This window comes from Staurois parvus, unplaced genomic scaffold (assembly GCF_062004578.1).
Source record: "Staurois parvus isolate SC_StPar_1 unplaced genomic scaffold, SC_StPar_1.0 ptg000025l, whole genome shotgun sequence".
Classification (NCBI taxonomy): Eukaryota; Metazoa; Chordata; class Amphibia; order Anura; family Ranidae; genus Staurois; species Staurois parvus.
The window spans coordinates 11,431,527-11,455,384 of record NW_028317821.1 but is presented as its reverse complement, the minus strand read 5'-3'; the positions used below and the strand labels follow the sequence as shown (position 1 = coordinate 11,455,384).

Sequence of the window (23,858 nt, the reverse complement as noted above, 5' to 3'; positions counted from 1 at the left end):
TTTTCTGAAGAGGTGGTCAGCAATAGCATTCTCCATATATGGACTTCATCTTCCAGCATGGCCAAGCAGAAGGGGGATCTGTGCTGAGCCACAAGGTGGTTGGAGAGCATAGGTGAGCTAACTGTTGTGCAAAGGACTGAATTGATACAAGGAACTGCAGTGAGCCTGTGCCAAGCCAGAGAGATGCCAGGCTGTGGTAGATCAATATAGGGCACAGCCACAAAGAACAGTGTCCAGAGCTGCTGAGTGGTGTTCAGAGTTTCTGAGAGTGAACCAGAGGCTCCAGAGGAGAAAGACTGACAGAGGGGAGATACTGTGGCAGAGAATACAGGGCAGAGCCATAAAAAGACAGGGAACCTGAACCATGGAGAGACTGGGAGCTCCAGAGAGGGGGGGGTCTCAAATCCAGCAAATACTGGCTTGAGTGGGGAGCTCTTTGTGTGCACATCCTTTGTCCAGGCTTATAGTGAACTGCAGGAGACCAGTACCGTATTTGTGGTGAGAGGCATTTTGGTCACCCGATGTTTCCTAGCACTTTACTGACACCTTCATTTGAGTGCCCTCACAGGAGAATCAGGGTCCCAAAGTTAGCAGACTTTTATGGACCCACTGGCTAGTGGCTTAGGCAGAGCTCTTTTAATTCTTAGAGGTTTGTTAAAATTTTGTTTGGGTTTAAATTCATTAGTGAATTTATATTGTTACTGTTCTGTTGTTCAACTTCCATGCAGTGCTTTTGTTTATTAAAGTGTAAAATTCTACTTTAATAAAGCCCACCTTAGGCCACAAGTGTGTTGGTGAGTTTGGTTTCAGGCAGGGAGGGTCATCACTGGAGAACAGCAGAGGGACATGTTTATCCAGCATCTTCAGTCGCTCTATACATCTTCAACATGCCAATTAAATGTCAAAAGTAGTTTTCAACCTAAAATCTGCAGCTTTCATTAAAATAATACTTTTTGATCTTGCTACAAAGGCCCTTGTTCTGACACTTCTTCTTATAGTGTTCTGTTCCTGCCTCCCTATTGCATTCCTGCATTGCCACCCTGTCCCGTGTGTTAAGAACATGGAAATTGTTATATACTTACTGTAATTTTCCTTTCCGGGACTATTCTCGCATCAGCACACAATGACGTGAGGTAGGCCAGGAATATGGAAAATTGTTATTATATACTTACCATCATTTTCCTTTCCTGGACTATCCTCGTGTCAGCACACAGTGGGTTAATCCATTGTGTGCTGACGTGAGGTAGTCCAAGATTAGAGACTATGAACAGCATTTCCAGCACACATTGTGCTGGATATTCCTCCATTATCACTAGAGATGAGCGAATCGAACTTGGCAAAGTGGAATTCGTTTTGAATATTAGGAAAAATTCGATTCGCGCCGAATCCAAAAATTAGCAAACTTCGGAAGCGCGAATCGAATTTTCCCCGATTGGCCGATTTTCATCCCTTCTACAGCCGGCAAAAAGTGTCCCTGCAGAGAGCTCCGCTATTTCTGACAGTTCTCTGACAGTTCCTTCACATTTACAGCGGTTGAAACATTGTATCTATTTGTTTCCATTTAGGATACAGATGTTTTTATTCGGAAACAAATAGATACAATGTTTCAACCGCTGTAAATGTGAAGGAACTGTCAGAGAACTGTCAGAAATAGCGGAGCTCTCTGCAGATACACTTTTTGCAGTACTGGAATTCTTCTTCTTCATCCTCTTCCTCTTCTTCATCCTCTTCCTCTTCTTCATCCTCTTCTTCATCCTCTTCCTCTTCTTCATCCTCTTCCTCTTCCTCATCCTCTTCTTCATCCTCTTCTTCATCCTCTTCTTCATCCTCTTCTTCTTCATCCTCCTCTTCTTCTTCATCATCCTCATCCTCTTCTTCTTCTTCATCCTCATCCTCTTCTTCTTCTTCAATTGAAGCTGCTTCTGCTCCGCCACTCTGCCATTGGACTCTTGATAGTCGTCTCCCCACACTGCTGCTGGGGGGACTTTTTAACATAGGCCTCTGTATGGCCTTCAATTTAAGCTGCTTACGCTTCGCCACTCTGCCATGGGCCCCTGTACCGCCTCCTCATGCTGCTGCCAGGTCCACAGTGTCTCATGGGTCCCTGTACGGCCTCCCATTGCTGCTGTCTCCATCGCCACACTCTGCCATGTGCCACTTTCAGGTCTCCTCACACTGCTGGTGGGTTCCATTTTGTCATAGGGTGCTGTATGGCCTCCCATTCCTGCTGCCTCCACCGCCACACTGTGGCTCCACACTCTGGTTTTGGCCCCGTGACTGCCCAAATGAGTGAAGTGTGCGGTGATTCTAAGATCGACGGCACTCATCTGCATGTCATACTGACTGACAGTATTATTTCTCTTCCCCAGCAGACTCCAAGGGCATTTAAATTAAAGGTACAGTGTTCTGCACTAATATAAAGGCTCTCTGAAGCCTAGAAACACCCTTTTAATAAGTTAAATTCGCAGCAAATAAATTCGCATCGAATCAAATTTATTCCGCAAATTCGGCGAATCAGCCGAATCGAATTTTTGAATAATTCGCTCATCTCTAATTATCACCCCTAGGAAACCCCCCAGAACAATGATGTGCAGCTAAAACTGCAGCCCATGTATTTAGAAAGTGCTGTCAAGAGGCTTTAGGAGATCAGCAACACTGCAGTAAGAAAGAAAAAAAAAAGAAGAAGAATGCCTAATGCACACTGGATGTTTTTAATGCCGCTGTTAAGGGCGTCTGGCATTTTTTTCTGTCTCTAAACGCCTCTGCATGTTAGTCTATGTGTCCATGCACAAATAGGCATTTAGAGGAGTTAAGAGGCAGGGGCATTTAGAGGCAGAAAAAACCCCACTGCCAGCGCATCCATGAGCAGCGTTTTAGCAGAAAAAAAACTGTTGATGTGTGCAAACACATATAAACGCATGTTAATGTTAGGCGCATCAAAAACTTGGGCAGTAATTCATTTCATTGGCAAAAATAATAATTTATTCTGTCAATTAAAATGAATTAACACTCAAGAGCTTGACACACCTAAACGCGTCTAGACATGGTTAATATCATCTGAACAAAAACGCTGTTACGCTGTTGCCAGGAGGAAAGAGGTCTAGGAGAGACGGGCAAACACCCCATGAGGCCTAACAGTATTCCCCCCCCCCCTAAAAAAAATTGCTTTTGTTTATTATACACAGTGTTTTAGAAAACTAAATGGCATCCATTTAGGCTTTAGATATACTTTATATTGCATGATACTGTCAATCTAAAGGGTTCTTGGGGAGGTATTTAACCATCCTACAGCTGGAGCACACAGAGAACCATGCAAAGGTGTTTTTTTATGGTAAATTGAGCAGGCACGATAGTCAGAAGATGTGAATGGTAGGCGATGGAGTCAAAGATACAAAAGCAGCAGCACAAAATTACAAGTCTTTTGGCAGGTAAAACAGTTTACATATACTGTATGTAATGCAGTTGTGTATTTAACTGTTTGACTGAAGTTCTGCTCCATCATGAGCATGTTTTGTCATTAGCACAAAGGTTTAAATTTGTGCCAGTATTATTATTACTATTATTATAGTTCTGGAAAATGGGTATAAAATATTTGACATCCAAGCCGTATTTGGTGGAAGGAAAGTAAAACCTTGTGCACTGCTGAACTCCCATTAGCATAGGCAGGGAATAAGAGAGCTCAGCTTTAACACTTTTTAATAAATTGTGGCCCTGGGCACTGCTCTGCAATGCCACTCACCACATTAGATGTCTGTTCTGACCTTGCCTAAGAGAGATTTCTTAAGCAAGGCCGTCAATAAAAGCGACAAATTGCTCTGGCTAGCATTAACTTTTTTTAAATTTCTTCTATGGGTGAATTTTATCATTTGGAAGCAATATTCTTTCTTCAGATAGCAGGCTCAGAAGCAGACTTCTAATGAGGAAATATGCTGCTAGAATTCATCAGTTTTGATCTTATGTAATGGAAAGCTCTAGGAGCTCTGACTTTATGATCTCTCCTAAATTAAAATACCTAAAGCGGAACTAAACTTTTTTGGCAGGGTAGAGCTTTCACCATAATCTGCAAGTACGTACAGCAATCTTGCACATTATAACACACTTACTTACATCCCCACTGTGCTGTCCTCCAGCGATAACGGGTCCAGCATCCTGCCACCACTGTGTCCTACACTGCTGCCATCTCTGCAGTGTGCAGTGTACATGGAAACAAAAAATCATCAGGAGCCCTTGTAGGCTGATGAAAAATGTTTCCACTTGGAGACGTTTTGTTTAAGTGACCTTAGTTCCATTTTTAAGTGTATCTAAACATTTTCTTTTAGTTTTGAACACCAAAGGGAAGGGTTAAAACTATTTTGTTCTTGCTGCATGTGTCCCTTTGGAAACAAAGTTGATATTGGAAGATTTTCTTTTACCTCCAGTTCCAGTGACACCTGTAAATTTTTGAATTACCCATCACTTTCTGTCCCACTGACTTTGGTCAGCAATTTAAAACAGAGATAGTAAGTTTCCAAAGTAGGGCGACAGACATCAATAAAAACCCAAAAGTTCATTACACCATACAGCACAGACATCATATACCCCTCTGTAGGGGTTGGGAGCATAGCTAGAGGGTGGTGCTGATAAAATACAACTGTAAAGAAAACCACCACACCAACAAATCCAAGATTTACTGGAGTTCCATATCAGGAAATAAACACCAATGTTTCAAGGGAAGTGGGGTCCCCACTTGCCACCTTGATATATAGGGCCACCAAGCCCAGTAAACTTCTTGATTGGATTTGTTGGCATGCTAGCTTTTTTTACAATTAGATATAAAATCCCAACAGGGATTTTTATCATTACCCAGCCTTATCTAAAATTAAAAAAAGAGAATTATGGCAGGACAACATATTTATTAGAGTATTTAAGACAAATAACAATCCAATGACTGGACCATGCTTCTAGGCATCACCTATACATTTGAATGGACTGACCCTTCAACGGCTTTGTCTGTAATCATGCATATGACAAATTATTAGGATAAGATGACAGTCTAGGTACAGCACCCCAACTAGATTGCTATGGCAGATACTGTCCATATACAGCAGTTGTTGTTTTACAACACCATATATCTTAGTTATGAGGCTGCCTATAAGATGAATGGTCAGCAGGCAGCCGTTCTCAGTAGCTAGGTCTTATCATGAGCTAAGCTTGATAATAAACACATCAAATACCAATGATAGGAGAGGATTACACATACCTCTGCACATACTGGATGAATTCCTATCGTGCTGTCCAGCTGCTCTTTTGTAAGGCCACATTTTATTGCTACTGCAAATCCTTGTGTGATCTCTCCAGCATTAGGTGAAAGCACATGGAAGCCAACCACTCTTTCCTATAACGGCATGCAGTAGATATGACCTTTAAAATTATTTCACCAAGAGCAAGGGAAAAACGGTTACAGTAACAACCACATACACAATATTGTAATACATTATATAAAGCCATTCATAATATGTCCTCCATGTAAGTATATTGAATGTATCATATTATCACATACTGTAGAAGATTTCCAATGGGTCCCTTCAGCGTTACTTTAAACTCTTTCTAAGAAATCTACTATTGCGGACCTTAATTTTAACCACTTGACCTCCAGAGGATTTACCCCCATAATGACCAGGCCTCTTTTTGCTACTCGGCGCTGCACTAATTCAACTGATAATTGCGCGGTCATGCAATGCTGCACACAAACGAAATTTACGTCCTTTTTTTCACACAAATAGAGCTTTCTTTCAGTGGTATTTGATCACCTGTACGCTTTTTATTTTTCACGCTATAAACTAAAAAAGCCAAAAATTTTGAAGAAAAACAATATTTTTTACTTTCAGCTATAAAAAATATATAGTAAACTCAAAGTTGGTTATAAATTTAGGCCAAAATGTATTCTGCTACATGTTTATGGTAAAAAAAATCCCAATAAGTGTATATTGATTGCTTTTTGTGAAAGTTATAGCGTCTACAAACTATGGTATAGATACTGCAATTTACGCCATTTTTTTGCTATACAGCGCTGCGCTAGTTTAACGGACAATTGCACGGTCATGCAATACGGTACATAAATGAAATTTACATCCTTTTTTTTCCCACAAATTGAGCTTTCTTTCGGTGGTATTTGATCGCCTGTGTGGTTTTTATTTTTTGCGCTATAAAAAAAAGGCTGACAATTTTGAGGGAAAAAACAATATTTTGGACATTTTGCTATAAAACATGTCCAGTAAAAAAAAAAATTTAAAATCAAATTTGGTCATAAATTTCTGCCAAAATGCATTCTGCGACATGTCTTTGCGAAAAAAAAAAACCCAATACGTGTAAATTAATTGGTTTACGTGAAAGTTATAGCGTTTACAAATGGTGGGAAAGATACTGGGATTTTTAGTTTTTAGATCAGGGACTTATGGCGGCGATCAGCGACTTATGGCAGGACTGTGGCGGACATTCTGACATTGGGGGGTACTGACTTGGGGTCACTGACATGGCACTGGGGAGGTTAACTTTATTTTTCAGGGAAGGGTTATCTGTGTGAGGGGGAGTGTTTTACTAGGGGGCGGGGGTGTGTACTGCAGGGGACACTGCTGATCGGGAGAGAGAAACTCTTCTGTCCCGATCAGCTTGTCCTGGAGCTGTCAGGGAACTGACAGAAAGCACAGCTACTGCAGCTGTGCTCTCTGTCAGCTATTGCCGCCGATCGCCGGGACATAGCTGGTAACGATCGGCTGTGACCCGGCGACTGACATCCGCGGTTGTGATCGGCGGGACAGGTAGGGCGGCGGTGCGCCTCACGCGCGCCCCCTACCTGTTTACAAAACACACGTTTTAAAACGTGGTTTTGCCTGCCCATGCCGCCCTGCTGCCATATTTCTACAGTGGCTGGGCGGCATGTGGTTAAAATGTTAGTTGCCTGGTTTTACTGACCTTTTGGCTTTAATACTTTCTGAGTCATTAACCTGGAACAAGAGTACAGATTTGGGAAAAGTCAGAATAAAGTCAGATTTCTTTATCTGCAAACTTGTTTTGGGTCAGTGATTTAAAAGGTTAGTATAACAGGAAACTAGATGCAAGGTCAGCAATGGCAGCCTATTTTTTTCTGAAAGGTTTCCATTAAAGGGAAATTATAGTGTATTTTAAATTACTTCAAAAGTATTATTACCTTGAAGTTTATGTTAAAGCAGAACTTCAGCCAAAAGGGGAAGTTCTGCTGTTCCTCCTCATTGACGCCCCCCATCAAAAGTTGCATATTTTTGGGGGGGTAGAGGAGTGGGTGTCTAGTTTTGACAGGTACCCGCTCCCACTTCTACGACAATTGCCTCCTCCTCCTCTCCCCTCAGCTTCTTGGGACATGTGACAGGTCCCAAGAGACTGCAGGACTATTCACAACGCACAGTGTGGCTTGTGCATGCACAGTGGGCAGCCAGCTGTGAAGCCACAAGCAGCCTCAGTCAGGTGCACACAGTTAAGATGCTGGAGCCGGGGAATAAAGAGCCATAAAGAAAACAACTTGGGTGAGCATGGCGCTGGAGCCCTGGACAGGTGAGTGGCTGTTTTTTAAAAGTCAGCAGCCACAGTTTTAGTAGCTGCTGACTTTTAATTCTCACAGAAAGGACTGAAGAACTGCTTTAAAGCAATATTTGTTTTACATAAGTACATGCTTGTTGTTCAATACTTGTTATCATATTTTTTCTTCATTTGGTTGTTTAGAGACCGCACAAGTACAATTAGCTTTCTTGCTAAATGTTTAACATTAGACTTGCAGATAACAGGTTGTATTGTTTTTATTCCCATTTAGCAGAATCAAGCTTTCAAGCAAAAGGAATGGTAAAGTACGTTAATTATGTTGAATTACTAGCATTTAGTAGAACATAGCAATTACTAGAACACAGAATGTACATATACAGGGTGTCACTCACGTCTGGAAACATAAGAAATATTACTATACTATTATGTATACTATATATATATATATATATATATATATATATATATATATATATATATATGTGTGTGTGTGTGTGTTTGTGTATGTGTATAATATATCACTATATAAGCTCACCAGAACTTAACCCCCTTGAATTTTTTTATGGGTATACAGTTGCAAGAAAAAGTATGTGAACCCCTTGGGATTAAGTGGAGTTTTGCATGAATTGGGCATAAAATGTGCTCTGAATGTCATCTAAGTCACAACAATAGAAGAACACAGTCTGCTGAACATAATACTACACAAACATTAGATGTTGCCATGGTTTAATTGCACATAACATGTAAACATTCACAGTGCAGGGAGGAAAAAGTATGTGAACCTTTGGACTTAATAACTGGTTGACCCTCCTTTGGCAGCAATAACCTCAACCAAACGTTTCCTGTAGTTGCAGATCAGACCTGCACAACGATCTGGAGTCATTTTGAGCCACTCCTCTTCCCAAAACTGTTTCAGTGTAGCAATATTCTTGGGATGTCTGGTGTGAATCGCTCTCTTAAGGTCATGCCACAGCATTTCAATCGGGTTGAGGTCAGGACTCTGACTGGGCCACTCCAGAAGGCGTATTCTGTGCTGTTGCAGCCATTGTTTTGTTGAATTACTTGTATGCTTTGGGTCATTGTCCTGTTGCATCCCCCATCCTCTGCGGAGCTTCAGTTGGCGGACAGATGGTCGTACGTTTTCCTGCAAAATGTCTTGATAAACTCTGGAATTCATTTTCCCATCAATGACAACAATCCGTCCAGGCCCTGAGGCAGCAAAGCAGCCCCAAACCATGATGCTCCCTCCGCCATGTTTTACAGTGGGGATGAGGTTTTGATGTTGGTGTGCTGTGCCTTTTTTTCTCCACACATAGTGTTGTGTGTTCTTCCCAAACAACTCAATCTTGGTTTCATCTGTCCACAGTATATTTTGCCAGTAGTGCTGTGAAACATCCAGGTGCTCTTTTGCAAACTTCAAACGTGCTGCAATATTCTTTTTGGACAGCAATGGCTTCCTCAGTGGTGTCCTCCCATGTACTCCATTCTTGTTTAATGTTTTCCTTATTGTAGATGTGTCAACAAAAATGTTAGCATGTGCCAGAGATTTCTGTAGGTCTTTAGCAGTCCCCTGCAGTAATTCCCTTCCATCCTAAGATGTCACCAGGGCTGAATAACGTCCAATATCATTCAACCCAATTCCTGTGAAGGCAGGTTGACATGAGCCTGCCACCTAGGGGAGGTATCCTCGTGACACTCTGCACTCACAGTATAATGATGCAGAGGATGACGCTAGTGGGATAAGAATACAGCTGTCAGGGATCCCCTTGATCCCCGCCGCGATGGTCCCGGCGCAGGCGCACTGCACCGCCCTGTGCAGGGACACGGGCACTAGTTCCGGGCCGGCCGCGGCGTTCGAGTTCGCGCATGCGCAGTAGAAGCCGCGGCCGCCCGCTGGGCACCAATGGCAGCGCAGGGCGGGATATTTAAATGGCCCTGAGCTGTCATTCAGTGCCTTCTGGTCCTACCTGTATCCTGCGAATCTGAACCTGTGCCTTGTAAGTTATTTGACCCGGATTGCTCTTGACCTGCTGATTTCTCCTGCCCAGACCCTTGCTTTGCCTGACCTCTCTTCCTGAATGCCCTCATTAGATCTGACCTACTGTTGCTGACCTGGCGTGTGACCCGACGATTCTCTGCTCGCTCCCTTGTACCTTACCGCCCTCTACGTTACCAACTCGGCCTGTCTGACTTCGCACTTGCTCAGCCATCCATCCATCCCATCGGGGTCACCCGACCTCCTCACATCTGGCTCTCCCTGGTTGGAGCCCCTGGCGAACACCCCTACCACTGACAGGTGTGCTCAGTAGTGGCGACCTGGTCCCGGGGTACTACAAGTCCATCCCCACCATCAGGGGCCCTGGTGAACAAGTACCCTGGGGCTTAGACTCCGCGCTCTGGGCACACCTGACCAGTGGAGTGCTAGTGGTGCCGTCCGGCGGTCCCTCACAACAGCTCTTATTTATAGGGACAACTGTATTGGGAAATTGTCATATCGAAAGTGAAGAACAATTCAAGTAGAAACCTTTTATATATCCAACCACTACCATGCTTTGCAAGTTTATATTGCAAAAAAAATCTCATGATGAATTACAAGAACATAATCAATAAAGCAACAAATCAACTTGAATACCTTAAATATAGAATGTAAAAATGTCATGCTTACACAATAAAATTAGCATAAAGAGAAATTATGTGCAGCAACCCATAGCAACAACAATAGATTATATTTAATGGTTACTGTTGGCTTATTAGGTACTTGTTTAAGATTCACTGTATAGCTCTATAATAAAAGTAAAGAATTACTAAAATACAATTTAATAAATAGTTTCTAATTGTTGGGTAAGAGTGTTTAGACGTCAGCAGGTCCCTTAGAAACTTGATTTTGCTGTGGGGAGATGACGTTTGATCACTCCGAGATGAAGTCACTATATGTTAAATGTCTAGTTTCTAAGGCAATCACTATCCCAGTTATGCAGCACACAAGTCAGCTTGTTTTATAGGGGTCAGCAGCCTTCATAAGCCAGGTTAGTAGAATTGATGCTATTCTCCTGCATTCATCATCTTTATGATTATAGTCTGTCTCATTACCATAGTCAGCACAACACAGGTGAGTGGTGCAAGGTGACAGCCGCCTTCCAAGGAGAATGGTTATTTCAATTCTTATTTCTTACTTAGCCTAGCATAATATGCCATGGATATCTGATGTGGAGGGAAACTGGAGGCTAGAAGTGATGATGATGGAAAAGTAATTGTGTTATCTATATCAGCACATTTTACTGCATGTTTTATTACAGTACCGACATTAGTCAGTCTTATTCAGTAAAAGGAAGGCTCTATTCTGACAGAGATCATAAGCCTCTGTTTATAAATTACTTCATATCAGAAGCCAAATCTTAAATCTGAATTACAAGGGACAAATTAGTGCAGCTCTGTAATCATGAATCCATCATTAAGTGTATTGTTTTTTAAACCAAGCAGTGCCAGTACCTGAATTTGATTTGGTATCAGCTTCTTGCAGTCTACTGTACAGCAGAGCTCAGACATGGAGAGGTAAGCGGCACAAAGATCCAATCAGAAGTGCTGCAGAGCAAGAAGCACTCAAACTGGAGGAGAGGGCAGAGAGATTAGCTCATTAGCATGCTGCTTCTCCTTTCACTGTCTAGTGACAGGGTGTGGGTAAGGAGGAGAGCTTGAAGTGAAAGTTCAGTTGAAGCAAAGAAAGATCCAGTCCCAGACAGGACTATGCCTTGGGGCAGGCTGATCAAAAAATAAAAAGCAAAGCATATTTCCCCATCCACACAAGCAAGACAGTGGAACTCCAGAATACAATGATCAGCGGCTGCAGCCAATAAGCTGTAGCCACTGATTGACAAATGTTTTCCAACACTCCTGTTGGCCAGAAGTTGATCATTCGATGGACTTCTGTCAAGAGGGATCAGCCATATATGGATCGAAATTCAGTCGGTCCCTGCTAAACTGCCAAATTCTGATCCATCTATAGCTAGCTTAAATCTTAGGACTGAATGGACAGGAATAGAAATAATTTTGCAGGTAGAACAGCTCTCATATATGTATTTTATCTGTGTATTTACCGGTTTGCCTGCAGTGCGACTTTAAGGGATAGCAATACATATTCTAATATACAATATTAAGAACCCAGGTACTATTGAAAGTCTCATTGCTACTCTATTTATCACAAGGAAATAAAAAAAGACATTGGGTTGTTAAAAGCAACCAAAACAAAGTAAATTGTTACCCTATGAACAGCACATAGCTTAAGAGTATTCTCAGAAAAATAGGTACTGGTATATGCGATGCAAAGAAGGTATTCCCCAAGAAACTAGAATACATAAATTCAATCAACAAGAAACCAATAACATTACAATCTCAATCAGTAAAGATAGCATAAATAACAGAATGCGGTTTTAACATCAGCGGCACAATGGGGCAATACAGAGAAACGTAAGGAGAGGGAGGGTACACCAACAACATAAAAAAGAAACAAGGAAAAACAAAAACACATAAAACTCATAAGTCTGAGAATATAAGCCGAGGAAGAGCCGCGAGGGGTCCTGCAGACATCCTAAAATAGTCACGTAAGTCCAACGAAAAAAAAAAAAAGGGAAAAGAAGAAAAAAAAAAAAAAGGGGGAAAGAAAGGAAAGAAAGAAAGGAAAGAAAGAAAGGAAGCAGAAAAGGGGTCAGCCTATGACTCATTAGGGGATCAATATATATTGGATCCATGGGTTCCACATTTTGTCAAATTTCTGGGTAGTATGAGTGAGGATACAGGTGAGTTTATAGTTGACCATAATCCAGTTAACTTTTGTTTTAACATACTCAAGGGAAACCATCGATTGCTTCCAATATTTGGCTATAGTAATTATTGCCGCCAGAAGTATATAAGTAATTAAGCGTGTAGACCTTCTGGGAACATCATCAGGGAGTTTTTGGAAAAGGGAGGTTTCAGGGGATCTGCAGATATTCACTCCCATCACTAAGTAAATCAAATTAAAAATCCGAAACCAAAACCTGGTCACAAAAGGGTGCTTCAAGTATATATGGCACATAGTTCCCACCTGGCCGCAACATCGGAAATAAGTGGGGGATGCGGATGGGTGCATTTTTTTGTGACGTGCGAACAAGGGCGGACTGACCATTCGAGCACTGCCAGGGGGCCCGGGGTCAGTAGGGGGCCCCATGAAATGCCCCTGGTACCTTTTCATAGGCTTTTTTTTAGTGTGGGCAAGGACACAGGGGCTCTATGATCCCCTATTGCCCGGGGGCCCCATGAGTTGTCAGTCTGCCCCTGCGCGTGAAAGTACCAACGTAATAGTGTTTTGTAATTAGCTTCTATTAATGTTGTATTTATAAATACTTTAGGTAGAGCATTAGCAATATCCTGCCACTCAGATAAATCAAAAGTAAAATTTAAGTCCCTTTCCCATTGAGACATATAGGGAAGCTTTGATGTCGGGTTAGTGAGGGAAATTTATAGCAGATATCCGCCCCTTCAAAAAGCTCAAAAGTCGTGAGAGTTAGAGGTCTTTTTATTAAATTGAGTTTGGACTTGCTAATCCATTTAAAAAGCTGTGAGTGTCCTCATGTTTTTATGCACAACATACAGTATATTTAGAATGTGGTCTTTTGCTGAAAACACTTTCTAAACGGCCAGTTCACAGAAAAGTGGCATTTGCACCCTAAGTTGACCCCTGCCTGAGTCAGCCCCTGACTTCTTATATCACTAGTAGATTCATTTTGCAAGATTATCCTGCCATAGCTCCTAGCTCTGTTCCTACCTTCCTTGGAGTGCTGGCTGTTTCCTCTCTTGTTTTGCATTTTCTATATTGTATCTAAAATAACATTTCAACAGGGAGAGTGTGATCTCTTTATGATGTTGCCAGAATCCTGGACAACTAAAAGTACCTATTCAGTGGTTGAACTGTGCAAATCTACCAAAAACGTTTATATATGCATTTTGGGTGGACAGAACAGGTTCTGAATCTTAGATAAAATGTCCTCATTGTAAACCCAGTTATGTTCACTCAAGGCATTCTTTTTTCAGCTATACTGTATATGGCTGTGTTAATATGAACTCCAATTATACACAAGAAGCCAATTAGCTCACTTTCTGCGGAGATAAAAACCCCAATATATACTCCAATTTTTTTGTAAAATAAGAAGATGATGTTATGGCAAATAACTACATACCTAACATGTCACACTTTAAAATTGTGCATGTTTGTGGAATGGCGACAAACTACGGTACTTAAAAATCTCCATAGGCGATGCTTTAAAAATCTTATTTCTTTTTTATTATTACACTGTTTATATATATTTTTTTATCACTTTTATTCCTATTACAAGGACTGTAAACATCCCTTGTAATAGAAAAAAAAAAAAGATGAAAGGTCCTCTTTAAGGAGAGATCTGGAGTCAAAAAGACTCCAGATCTCTCGTTTCCCTTTAAAAGCAAAAGATCAAAAAAACTATTTTTTGATCCTTTGCCTAAAAAAAAAAAAAAAAAAAAATGTTTATATCCATTCTGGTCCTCCAAGGCCATAGAGGCGATCAGAGACGATAGCGTCTCTCATCACCTCTGTGACCAGCTGGCCGCACCATCAGGCATGCTAGTTGAAATGGTAAGCCCAAGAAAGACCAGTGATTGGCAAAGGGGGAGACGTCCACTTCTGCCGCTACTAAATATCCAGTGGCTATTAAGCCACTCAGACCATTTTCATCAGAAAGCCAGCCATCAGCTGAAAAAAAAAAAAGATACCGAGATTATGTCTGATATCTTCAGCCATAACACTGGTAAACCACTTGCTAACCACAACGTATATATATGTATTATGGACAGCAAGTGGTAATCTACAGTTTTTTAGGGTAGGTATTGTTTAGAGCTGATTCACACATGTGCGGTGCAGACTGTAGCTCAGGTTTCACAGCTAATTGATACAGTAGTTCAGCAGATCAGACCAGGTTTACATCAGGTTCAGGACAGGTTCAGGTCAGGATTTTATCCTGTTCACACATGTGTGGTTTAGAAATGGTGCCCATAGAATTCGATAGCCTTTAATCTGCACCTGAACCTGACTGCACTGCTGAGAAATCGGACATGACTCTTTTTCATCTGCACTGAATCCACACTGCCAGTGCACCGGACATATGTGAACAGGCGCCATAGGATGCAATGTTATTTCACATGTCATGTGTATTGGATGTGGTTCAAACCTCATCCAGTCTGCATATACTGTATGTGAACCAGCACCTATGGTCCTGAAAAGCCTTTAGGAACTGTCCATATACTGAAAAGCTATGATGCGGACTAAAAAACTGCTTTATATTTATCTATGGAATTGCTGACACTGAAACAGTTCTCTGATTCATTAAGCTAGATAAAATCAGTTTCATTTAAGGTTAATGGCTTCCTAAAATGTATAGTTTTTATAACAGATAAATTGGAATAATTATGTTGATCTTTTTTGACAAGTCATGTTACCTTTGTATGATGTCTTATCTTTGTTTATGAATTCCTTTGATCTTTTTTAATGGGATCACACAGCCACCAATCAGACTAAAAATTTCAGCTTCCAACCATCAAAAGTTGAAGAATGTGACTGGAGGCTATAGGTAGTAATTCCTACTTGATTCTTGTAAGTGAGACTGGAACATGCCTTTAGGCAATATTCTGCTTTGCTACGCACTGATTAGAGTGGGGGCTTTTTGATTGTGATAGTCCCTTCTCATAACCTGTATGGTTATACTGTCTCATAGGGAATATTCTAAAAATATATACACAGACCTAAAAATAGCAAACATTTTGGCAACGGTCTCAATTTCTTTTTGAATGATGCAGTTAGTTATGGATTATGATGGTATAGAAGACATGTCAATTGACAGCATTAATGGAATGACTGCCTGATAGCAAGCATTAAATATGCAAACAAAAGGTAGAAATTTACCTTCACACAGGGCATGTTGTGCCCTGCAACAAGTTTGGTCAAAGAGATCTTCAGTCTAACATAGAGACCAAAGCCCCTGGAGGGAAATGTCCCAGTATCAGCTTGGGAGCAACGAAGCCTGGTTTTATTATAAAAATGAACACTCGTTCCTGTGTCAGGGAAGCATAGTATTACAGTTCCCAGCACTTAACACAAAAGCTTTAACAGAGTTAATTATGTTCCATTAACAAACAGGTAAATTAGGAGATAACACAATTATAGCCATTACCCCCATTAACTGAACATTAAAAGCCTAGGTAGTTTTCCATGTGCAGTCACCCATAAGCACACAGCCTCTGGTCAATGGAAAATCAGTTATCTAACCTTTACAGTTGTTATATAATCAATGTGGAGCATGTAGTTTGCTATTATAAACAGATACATTTAGCATTCAATAAAACCCTGCAAAAATGTAATTTAAAATAATATAATAAGAATAAACTGTCTGTATAGTTTCAAAATTCTTGATTTAGATATATTTAGATTGGCATTAGGTGCATTTTCTCTACAAAATGAAAAACACTTTCAAAGTTATTTTCAAAGCTTTGTCTTGTCACAAAATACATACGGAATGCTCTGAATGACTGCATAAGCTACAGAGCAGAAAATACTTCATATATATTAACAGTTTTGTTTTTTTAGAACTGAAAGTATAGGGCTTGAGATTGCATTAACTATCCATTGACATGCATGCAGGAAACCTGGGCTACAAACGTACAGTATACCGGTTATCAATTAGATTAATCTTCTCTGTATATTTATGGAGTTACACTATTTGAAATTGGGGTTGGTGTTTGTGCTTTCTTTAGCCAGCCTCTTTGTCAGAGATGCAAGAGAAAGTCTTTTACTAAAATTCAGAGCTAACCATGGGCCTTGATGATAAGTTGTTAATCAATGTCAATGAAACTAGAAAAGTAGCCAATGACCAAAGTTATTATGATAATCAGTGACTTGGTATAATGGCTTATACTTGTTATAAGTGGGTTGATATTGCACGTGGTCAAATCACTAAAGCATAACACATTTTCATTACTGCTTCTAACGTTAGCCAGTAAAACACTGTACTTAAAGCAGAACTCCTGACAAAAATAACAAGAGACAATAATTAGCCAATGAAAGGATAAAAAAGCACTGTTTGCTAAATTGTTAACCTTCAATCCAGAGCTCCCCTTTTAGTACTTCTTTAACACCACAATATTATTTTAGTCTGATACCCAACATCATTTAATCTGCTTCCTCTGATCCCAGACTGTCTTGGACCCTCCCCAGTCTGTGACTTTACATGAAAAAGGAGAAGCAGCACAGTGATAAGCTCATCTCTCTCTCAGTCTGCTCCTTCCTTCTATATATTGTTAGCACATGAATTGATGGACTCTTTTTAATGATTTTTCCTCCCACAGTCAAGCCCTACAGTATAGGGACTGAAGGAGACAGATACCAGGTCAAATTCAGATACTTTCACTGCTTGCATTCAGCAAATACAATACATAATGTATTATTGATTAAAAGGGCTACCTTAACTTGTGTCTTTATATCAGTCTAGAATACAGTTTTAAAGCCTAAGTACCCTTGCAGTGTGGCCCCCACATTGCAAGGGTTAAATGCTGGTTATGTTTAGGGGTGGAGGAAATGGCATCCCATCACCTGCTCCAGGGCTGCCCTCTTCTTTCTAAAACTCCAGTCTGTGGGCATGTGGGTGAGGCTTACTGCACTCAAGTGGGTACCCAGAGAGTGCTCTCCAGTGCTAACAATGGCAAGCTGAGGCTGCCATTTAATGTAAGGTTGGTGTTAAGGCAGTACTCCAACTTAAAAGTGAGGCTACTCCAATAGAACACAATTTACTCCTTGCAGTTCGTGGCACAGTTCTTAACCCATTACACTCTGTAGACCTTAGATCTCAGTATGTCATTATACTTTTTATCTCTTCTTTCTTTGCTTGTGCAGCTATTTTGAGCTGTTAGTGCTGAGCTTGCACCGGACTCCTCCAGCCCAGTAACCCATCACATCACTCCCAGTGACACCGATTTGTATGTTTCACTTGAATACAGGGATGCTGAACTTGCACATAACCCATGCTTATTATCTCCTCAAGAGAGGAGGCTTCATACCATCTTCCATGACTTCAAGAATGGGTCCCTAGGACGCCCTGTGCCATGATGTCGGACCTATTAGTAGGTTTTGGTCGCTAGGGAAGGAGTCTAAGCACAAAAGCTCTTTCACTGCCAGGCCCTCTGTCACCTTTTCCAACTCACCGTTTCTTGACTGGCTGGCTGCCTTTGCACCCAACATTAGTATTGTAGTCATTAGCAACAGCAATATACAGTAGCTTCTTCTGAATAGCTTCACTGTGTGTTAGATATTTGTACTGCATCTCCTCTGTTTTGCCATGTCTCCATTTAAGCCGTGTTCTTTGTGATATGGCATACATGCATTGCAGCCCTTTAAGTTTGTCCTGAAGTAACTACAGACCAGGCCAAGTTGCATAAAAATAAAAGATTTTTTTCTAAAGTTGTTTAAATGTAACAAATGAACAGTTCCACAAGTTACCTTCACTACATATTCCTGTACACAATCTTCTAAGTGTCCCTACTTAGTCCACTAGGGTCCCTGAATGCCCCATGAGGTAGTCATATTAATTAGGTGAAAAATTCCCTTTACATCTTTAACTCCAAAGCATGAGTTCATATCCCTAGAACCTCACCTGGGTTCCCACAGGGACTAGTTTCATGAAAAATGGCATTTACATCCTAGCTCACCTTCTGTTCCTTGAGTGGGGAGACCTGGAACCTTACCTCCAGCTGTCTTACTAATTACGGTGCCCCCAAAATGTGGTTCCTTCCCTTTTTATGCATTTGCACCAACAGAGGGTAGTACTTCCCCAAATAGCCCTGGAAAACCTGGCCAGCAATACATCCAAGTAATACATCTTCAGCAGGGCAAACACAACTAAAAAGTGCAATATTCTAATGTAGAAATAGTACCATAGACATCGACTGAAATCAACAGAACCTTTTAATAAAACATAAACATGTAACATCCACCTGCTTACAGGCGGTCCCTCTGCATCATCCTGTTCAATGCAGGACTATTAACCCTGCATTGTACATGGGGAAGCTAAGAGTACAACTATTGCCTTGAGTGGTTTAGAGAGGAGGCTGCAGAACCCAGACTCTAGACTGGAGGGACCAGGGGCGGACTGACCATTTGGGAACTCAGGCACTGCTCAGTAGGGGGCCCCATGAGATGCCCCTGGTACATTCATAGGCTTTTTTAGGTGTGGTTTGAGTGTGGGTGAGGACATAGGGACCCCATGATCTCCTATTGCTTGGGGGCCCCATGAGTTGTCAGCTGGGAGGGACCCTGCATTCTCCTTATTCCATCACCCCTGGACATAATGAGCATTCTACCCTTGCAGTGCATGGTGGCCCCATTGCAAGGGTATTTTTGTTGTGCCAACTGTTGGGCTGTAAAGTAGATATAAACCCTAACTGAATGACTTTAAGTTTGCTAAAGCATCCTGTATCATAACTGCCATTTAAAAAAAAATAAAATACTGTTTTCATCTTTGTTTCATCCAATGTTGCATATCAGCACTGCTAATATCCTGCAACCACTACATGTCTACATGCGTATGCATTAGCAACTACTGTACATAATTTCAGTGGACCATGCTTACTCAATGGCACGGCTGATTGTAGTCTCCTTCAAAACAGTGAGTGACAACATAGGAGAGAAATTGGGGGACAGGGAAAGAGTGCTGTCATCCTAGATCAGCAAGTGCCTATATACGGAGCGAAATGGCAGATCACCAGATGCTATTTTAATGAAAGCTGCGCATTTAAAATGATTGAAAATGACTTTTGTACCAATCATTGGATAGATTATATGAGAGTTTGGTTATTAGAATTATATAGTAAATAATGTAGTATATAGTAAATTCACAGTTTGAATTATGTGCATTCACCTGCATATTAGGAAACACCTATTATGAGAGCTCTAACAATTCTGGCTTCCTCACTGTGCCTGGCTTTAGTATTTCTGAGTCATAAACCTGGAATAAGCATGCAGCACAAGTGTCAGAAAATGTCAAATTCCCTAAGTTTATACTTGTTCCATGTTAGTGACTTAGGAATTATTCTAGCCAGAGCATCAACGTGACAGCCAGACAACTAGCATTTTCAGAACGAAAGTCAGAATTGGCAGCCTGTTTCTTTCACGATACTTTTCCATCTATGCAAAAGACTGTTTCCTGCATTACCAATTCACATTCTGGTCATATAGGTCATATTTTAACATAAATTGTATAATATGACATAGATAATACAAAAATCCAGTTATTATAAAGGTGTTGCCCCATAATAAATTGTGAAATTTGTTAAGCCTGCCTTCTTTATTCTGATTAACAATGCATTTAAATATAAACTTTGTTTCCATATTAAATATTGACATTAATATCAAACATTTCAACATGGTCATTTTAATTTTAATGGCTTGTGTAAAATTAATGAAGCCTTTGATGGTTATAGTCAGCAAATAACTCTCGAGGTTGATAAACTTTATGTCTCTTCAGAAAATTAATTTAATCACATTATTTTAATGTAGCATTGGATCAGAAATCCCTTTACAACTAAAAAGTTGTAAGAGTAGTTAGTTATTTCATGGTACATGTCATATGTGAATTAATGGGATAGTGAAGCTTAATTATATCTTGGTTTATGTAAAAAAAAAAGAAATTAATATAATTTGTAGGTTTTGTCTTAAAGGAACTGGAGAGATTACCTACTTTCCCTCTGGAGCAATTTTTTCATTTTTCGCAAGCTAAAATGTTAAAATTTGCATTTTTGGCTAGAAAATTGTTTATAACAGCCAAATATTATATATTTTCTGAAAGCAGAGGCCCTCTCCAATAACAAGATGGGGCTTGCAATTTGTTATGTTGCATGATATTTACACAACTGTTTATAAAATCTAAATTTTCAGGAAAAAATACACAAAAATACATTTTAGTGCACACAAAACACAATTTGATCCCTAACTTTTGTACAAAATAAAATATGAGTGTGTCAAGTAAACAGATATTAAATGTATTTTGAAAAAAAACCCCACAGTACCAGGAATTATCAGTAGATGATACTTTAAAGTGATTGTAAACCTTGAAGGAATCAGCCTTTCAGCATTACCATACCGCCATTTTGTCCCTTAGCCTAAAAGTAGCCATCTTGTGCTAAGAATTAGTAAAGGCCATCTTGTTTAAATGATAGCTTAAGTTAAGAATTATTTCATATTTGTTAAAACATTGTATATTCTCTGTCTTTAACTTAAAAACTAACTTCCTCTTTCTTTTGTATGTTATCTTTTTTCAAGAAACTCTAAGGTTCCTCTTTTGTCTCATATTCTCAAGAAACCTAAAGAACTTCCTTTTTCTCTTAAACTCCAAGTTCTCTTTTTTCTTCTTATCAGATTAAACTGTAAAGTTAGTGGTTAGGCAGCATCCTGACTATATGTTAAAAATAAATATTTCTTTTTCTTAAGAACTTGGAATTTACATAAGTGTTTAAGAGTTCAAATATGACGTATATCAAAAATGATTGGCCATGACTGACGCATGTAAAACTTGATTGGTTTATGCATATCTGATATTTGATTGGCTTCTATATTTTATGCATTGTTTGAAGTTTCTTATATAAGCTGAAACACGGAAGAATAAATTCAGTTCATTCTGAGATACCACCTTGTGTCTGCGTTTCCTGTGTGTCTCAGAGTGGGCTCCAGGCCTGAGGACAATCACTGGTCAAGCCTGGGACTGATGGGGGTCAGTGTCTTGAGAGGGATGAGAGTCTAATTCCTTTCAAACCTCAGACATGAAATATGAACAAATTACATCCCTCTATAGTGTGTACTTGTCTCAATTAAGAATACTAAGTGTCATTCCTGTCTGTTGCTTCATTCTTCTGCTATCAGCATGAATCCCTTCTGACAAGTTCTCCTGACAGCAAGTGAAAAATGGTGATAGGAGAGTGACATCCAGCATATTGACAGCCTTAGCTGTCCAGTCCTTTTCCTGTGTGCCATGTGGAGGGGGTGTGTCTTTTCTCCACTCAAATCTCAGAGCTCTCCTCAGTGAGCTCTACATTGTGTAACTTAAGCTCCCTGCCCCCTTTTTCTGACCTCTCAGACAAGCTTTATAAATTCAGCACTTTGAACAGATGAAGAGAAGACTGCAGATAGACAGGTACAACTTATGTAGGAGGATTTGTTTTATTTCTGTGTATCACCTGAGGCCAGTCACTTCACTGGGTAAATGTAAGCATTTACAAACATTTTAAATGCCTTTGCAGTTCATCAGTTTACAGTTAACTGTAAATGAGGGACCTAGAAATATTCCCCTCACTCAAGCGTGTGAGGTATTATCTAATATGTGTTGCACAATTGTTTAAATTTACATGTGCTCCTTACATACAGAGCAACTGGGTGCTTTGAACATCTTTTGGTTATTTTTATCTATTTAATTTTAAATTTTAAACACATTTTAAAAATTGTGATAGTATTGGTTAGGTGATGGGGGGGGGGGGGGGGGGGGAGTTGCAGCTCCTAAGTCACATACAAGTGATTGTGCGGCTGTACAGCAGTCCAAAATTTCTTTCACAGAAAAGCCAGGAGCCAGCTGATAAAAACCTCTAGATGCACCAGACATGTCCAAAGAAATGAAGTGGGTGAAGTGTATGGAAACCCTAACAATGAACTTCTCATATTTGTTCCCTTTTGGTCTGTTAAACATACCATTCAAAGCATTTTGTTATATCTATTCAAAAAGTGCAAAGTGTGTTACTGGTAGGGCTACCATGTGAAAATAAAGAAAAAAAAGTCTAAAAAAAAAAAAAAGAAAAACTAGAGCAGCCACTACAAATAAGGACTGGTAAGCTCAACTATATTCTATTTTAATCTTGAGGAGTAGATATGCTTCAACCTAATGTTTTCTACAACATAATTGACTTTCTACCAAAATAGCCTAATATTGCAAGTACATTACAGGCACCAACTATATAGCAAAGAACAACTTCAGAATGACAATCTCCTAGATTGTAAGCTCGTAAGAGTAGGGCCCTCTTACCCCTCGTACGCTGTCTGTCTTTGTTGTACTGTGCCATGTATTGTCCCCCCCCCTATTGTACAGCGCTGAGCAAACCCTTTGGCGCTATATAAACTCGTAGTAATAATAATAATAATAATAATAATAATAATAACAACTTCAGAATGACTACAATTAACAGAAAAAGGCTAAATCTATGTGACACGTGCAATTTTCAGTAGTTGGCAGGTGTGAGGAATCTTTGTACTGAATTTTACAACAGCATGAGAAAAAGCAACAAAAGAAATGCATTACATGGGACTCTATCCTGAAAATCAATGGAGCAATAATAATAATTTACCTTTATAACGCATTATTGATTTTTTGGATTGAATGTCCACAGTATTCCTAATACTGTACAATGGGTTATGTCTATTGATAACTGACAGTTCTAGTTCATATTGTTCTCATTTTTTTTTAAATAAATGCAACCATGAGCCATACATGTATACAAAACAATTTTTTAATATAGTATATGGCTATATATAAATATACTGTGTATACAGTATACACACACACACTGTATATATATATAATATACACACACACACACACACACACATATACATACATGCATACATGGCCTTACTTACATTGTCTTTTATATGGCAGATTACTTTGGCATAGCATTTGTTGCTATCTCTGTCTGGAACTGTCCATTCAAGGGGCCAGAAATAACTGTGATAGACCTGCAATAGGAAATAATACAGACTTTCGAAATTCAAATTACACACAAAGTACAAGAAAAGGTAGATCCTATGTCATTTTTGAAAAATATGTCTGTGTGTCTCTGTGCCATGTGTCTCTGTACTATTCAAAGCAGTAGATGGGCCATAAAATCACAAGCTCAGGAGCAGAACTATTGAAACTGTACCTAAAAAAGGCAAGCAGAGGGCAAGGGACTCACCAGTATTGTCTGTGGCTTCCCTGCAGCTGACTTGCTATGCTGTGACCTGCACTGTGTCTCTGTGTGGAGACAGCCATCATGGTAGAGGCAGAGCTTTGCTTCCTCATGTCGGAGCCTCCAGTAAGGAGAACACAGCAACTCAGCGATATCAGGAAATCTCACTCCAAATCTGGCGAGACCAGCAATCAGAGGCAGAAGTCTTAGTTCACAGTCCCTTAGATTTACAGCTATGAGGCACAGTTTCTGCTGTGATGGCACATCAAGTT

General features: G+C 40.0%; 1 protein-coding gene across 1 annotated transcript in view; it reads right to left on the bottom strand.

Moving 5' to 3' along the window:
- TXNRD1 (thioredoxin reductase 1) overlaps positions 1-23,858 on the bottom strand; it is an 80,931-nt gene that overhangs the window by 3,206 nt on the left and 53,867 nt on the right. The window contains exons 15-16 of the mRNA XM_089651839.1: positions 23,279-23,374; positions 5,240-5,374 (exon numbers count right to left, since the gene is read on the bottom strand). Coding sequence (XP_089507965.1) covers positions 5,240-5,374; positions 23,279-23,374 — 231 coding nt within the window. The remainder of the gene's footprint in view (positions 1-5,239; positions 5,375-23,278; positions 23,375-23,858) is intronic.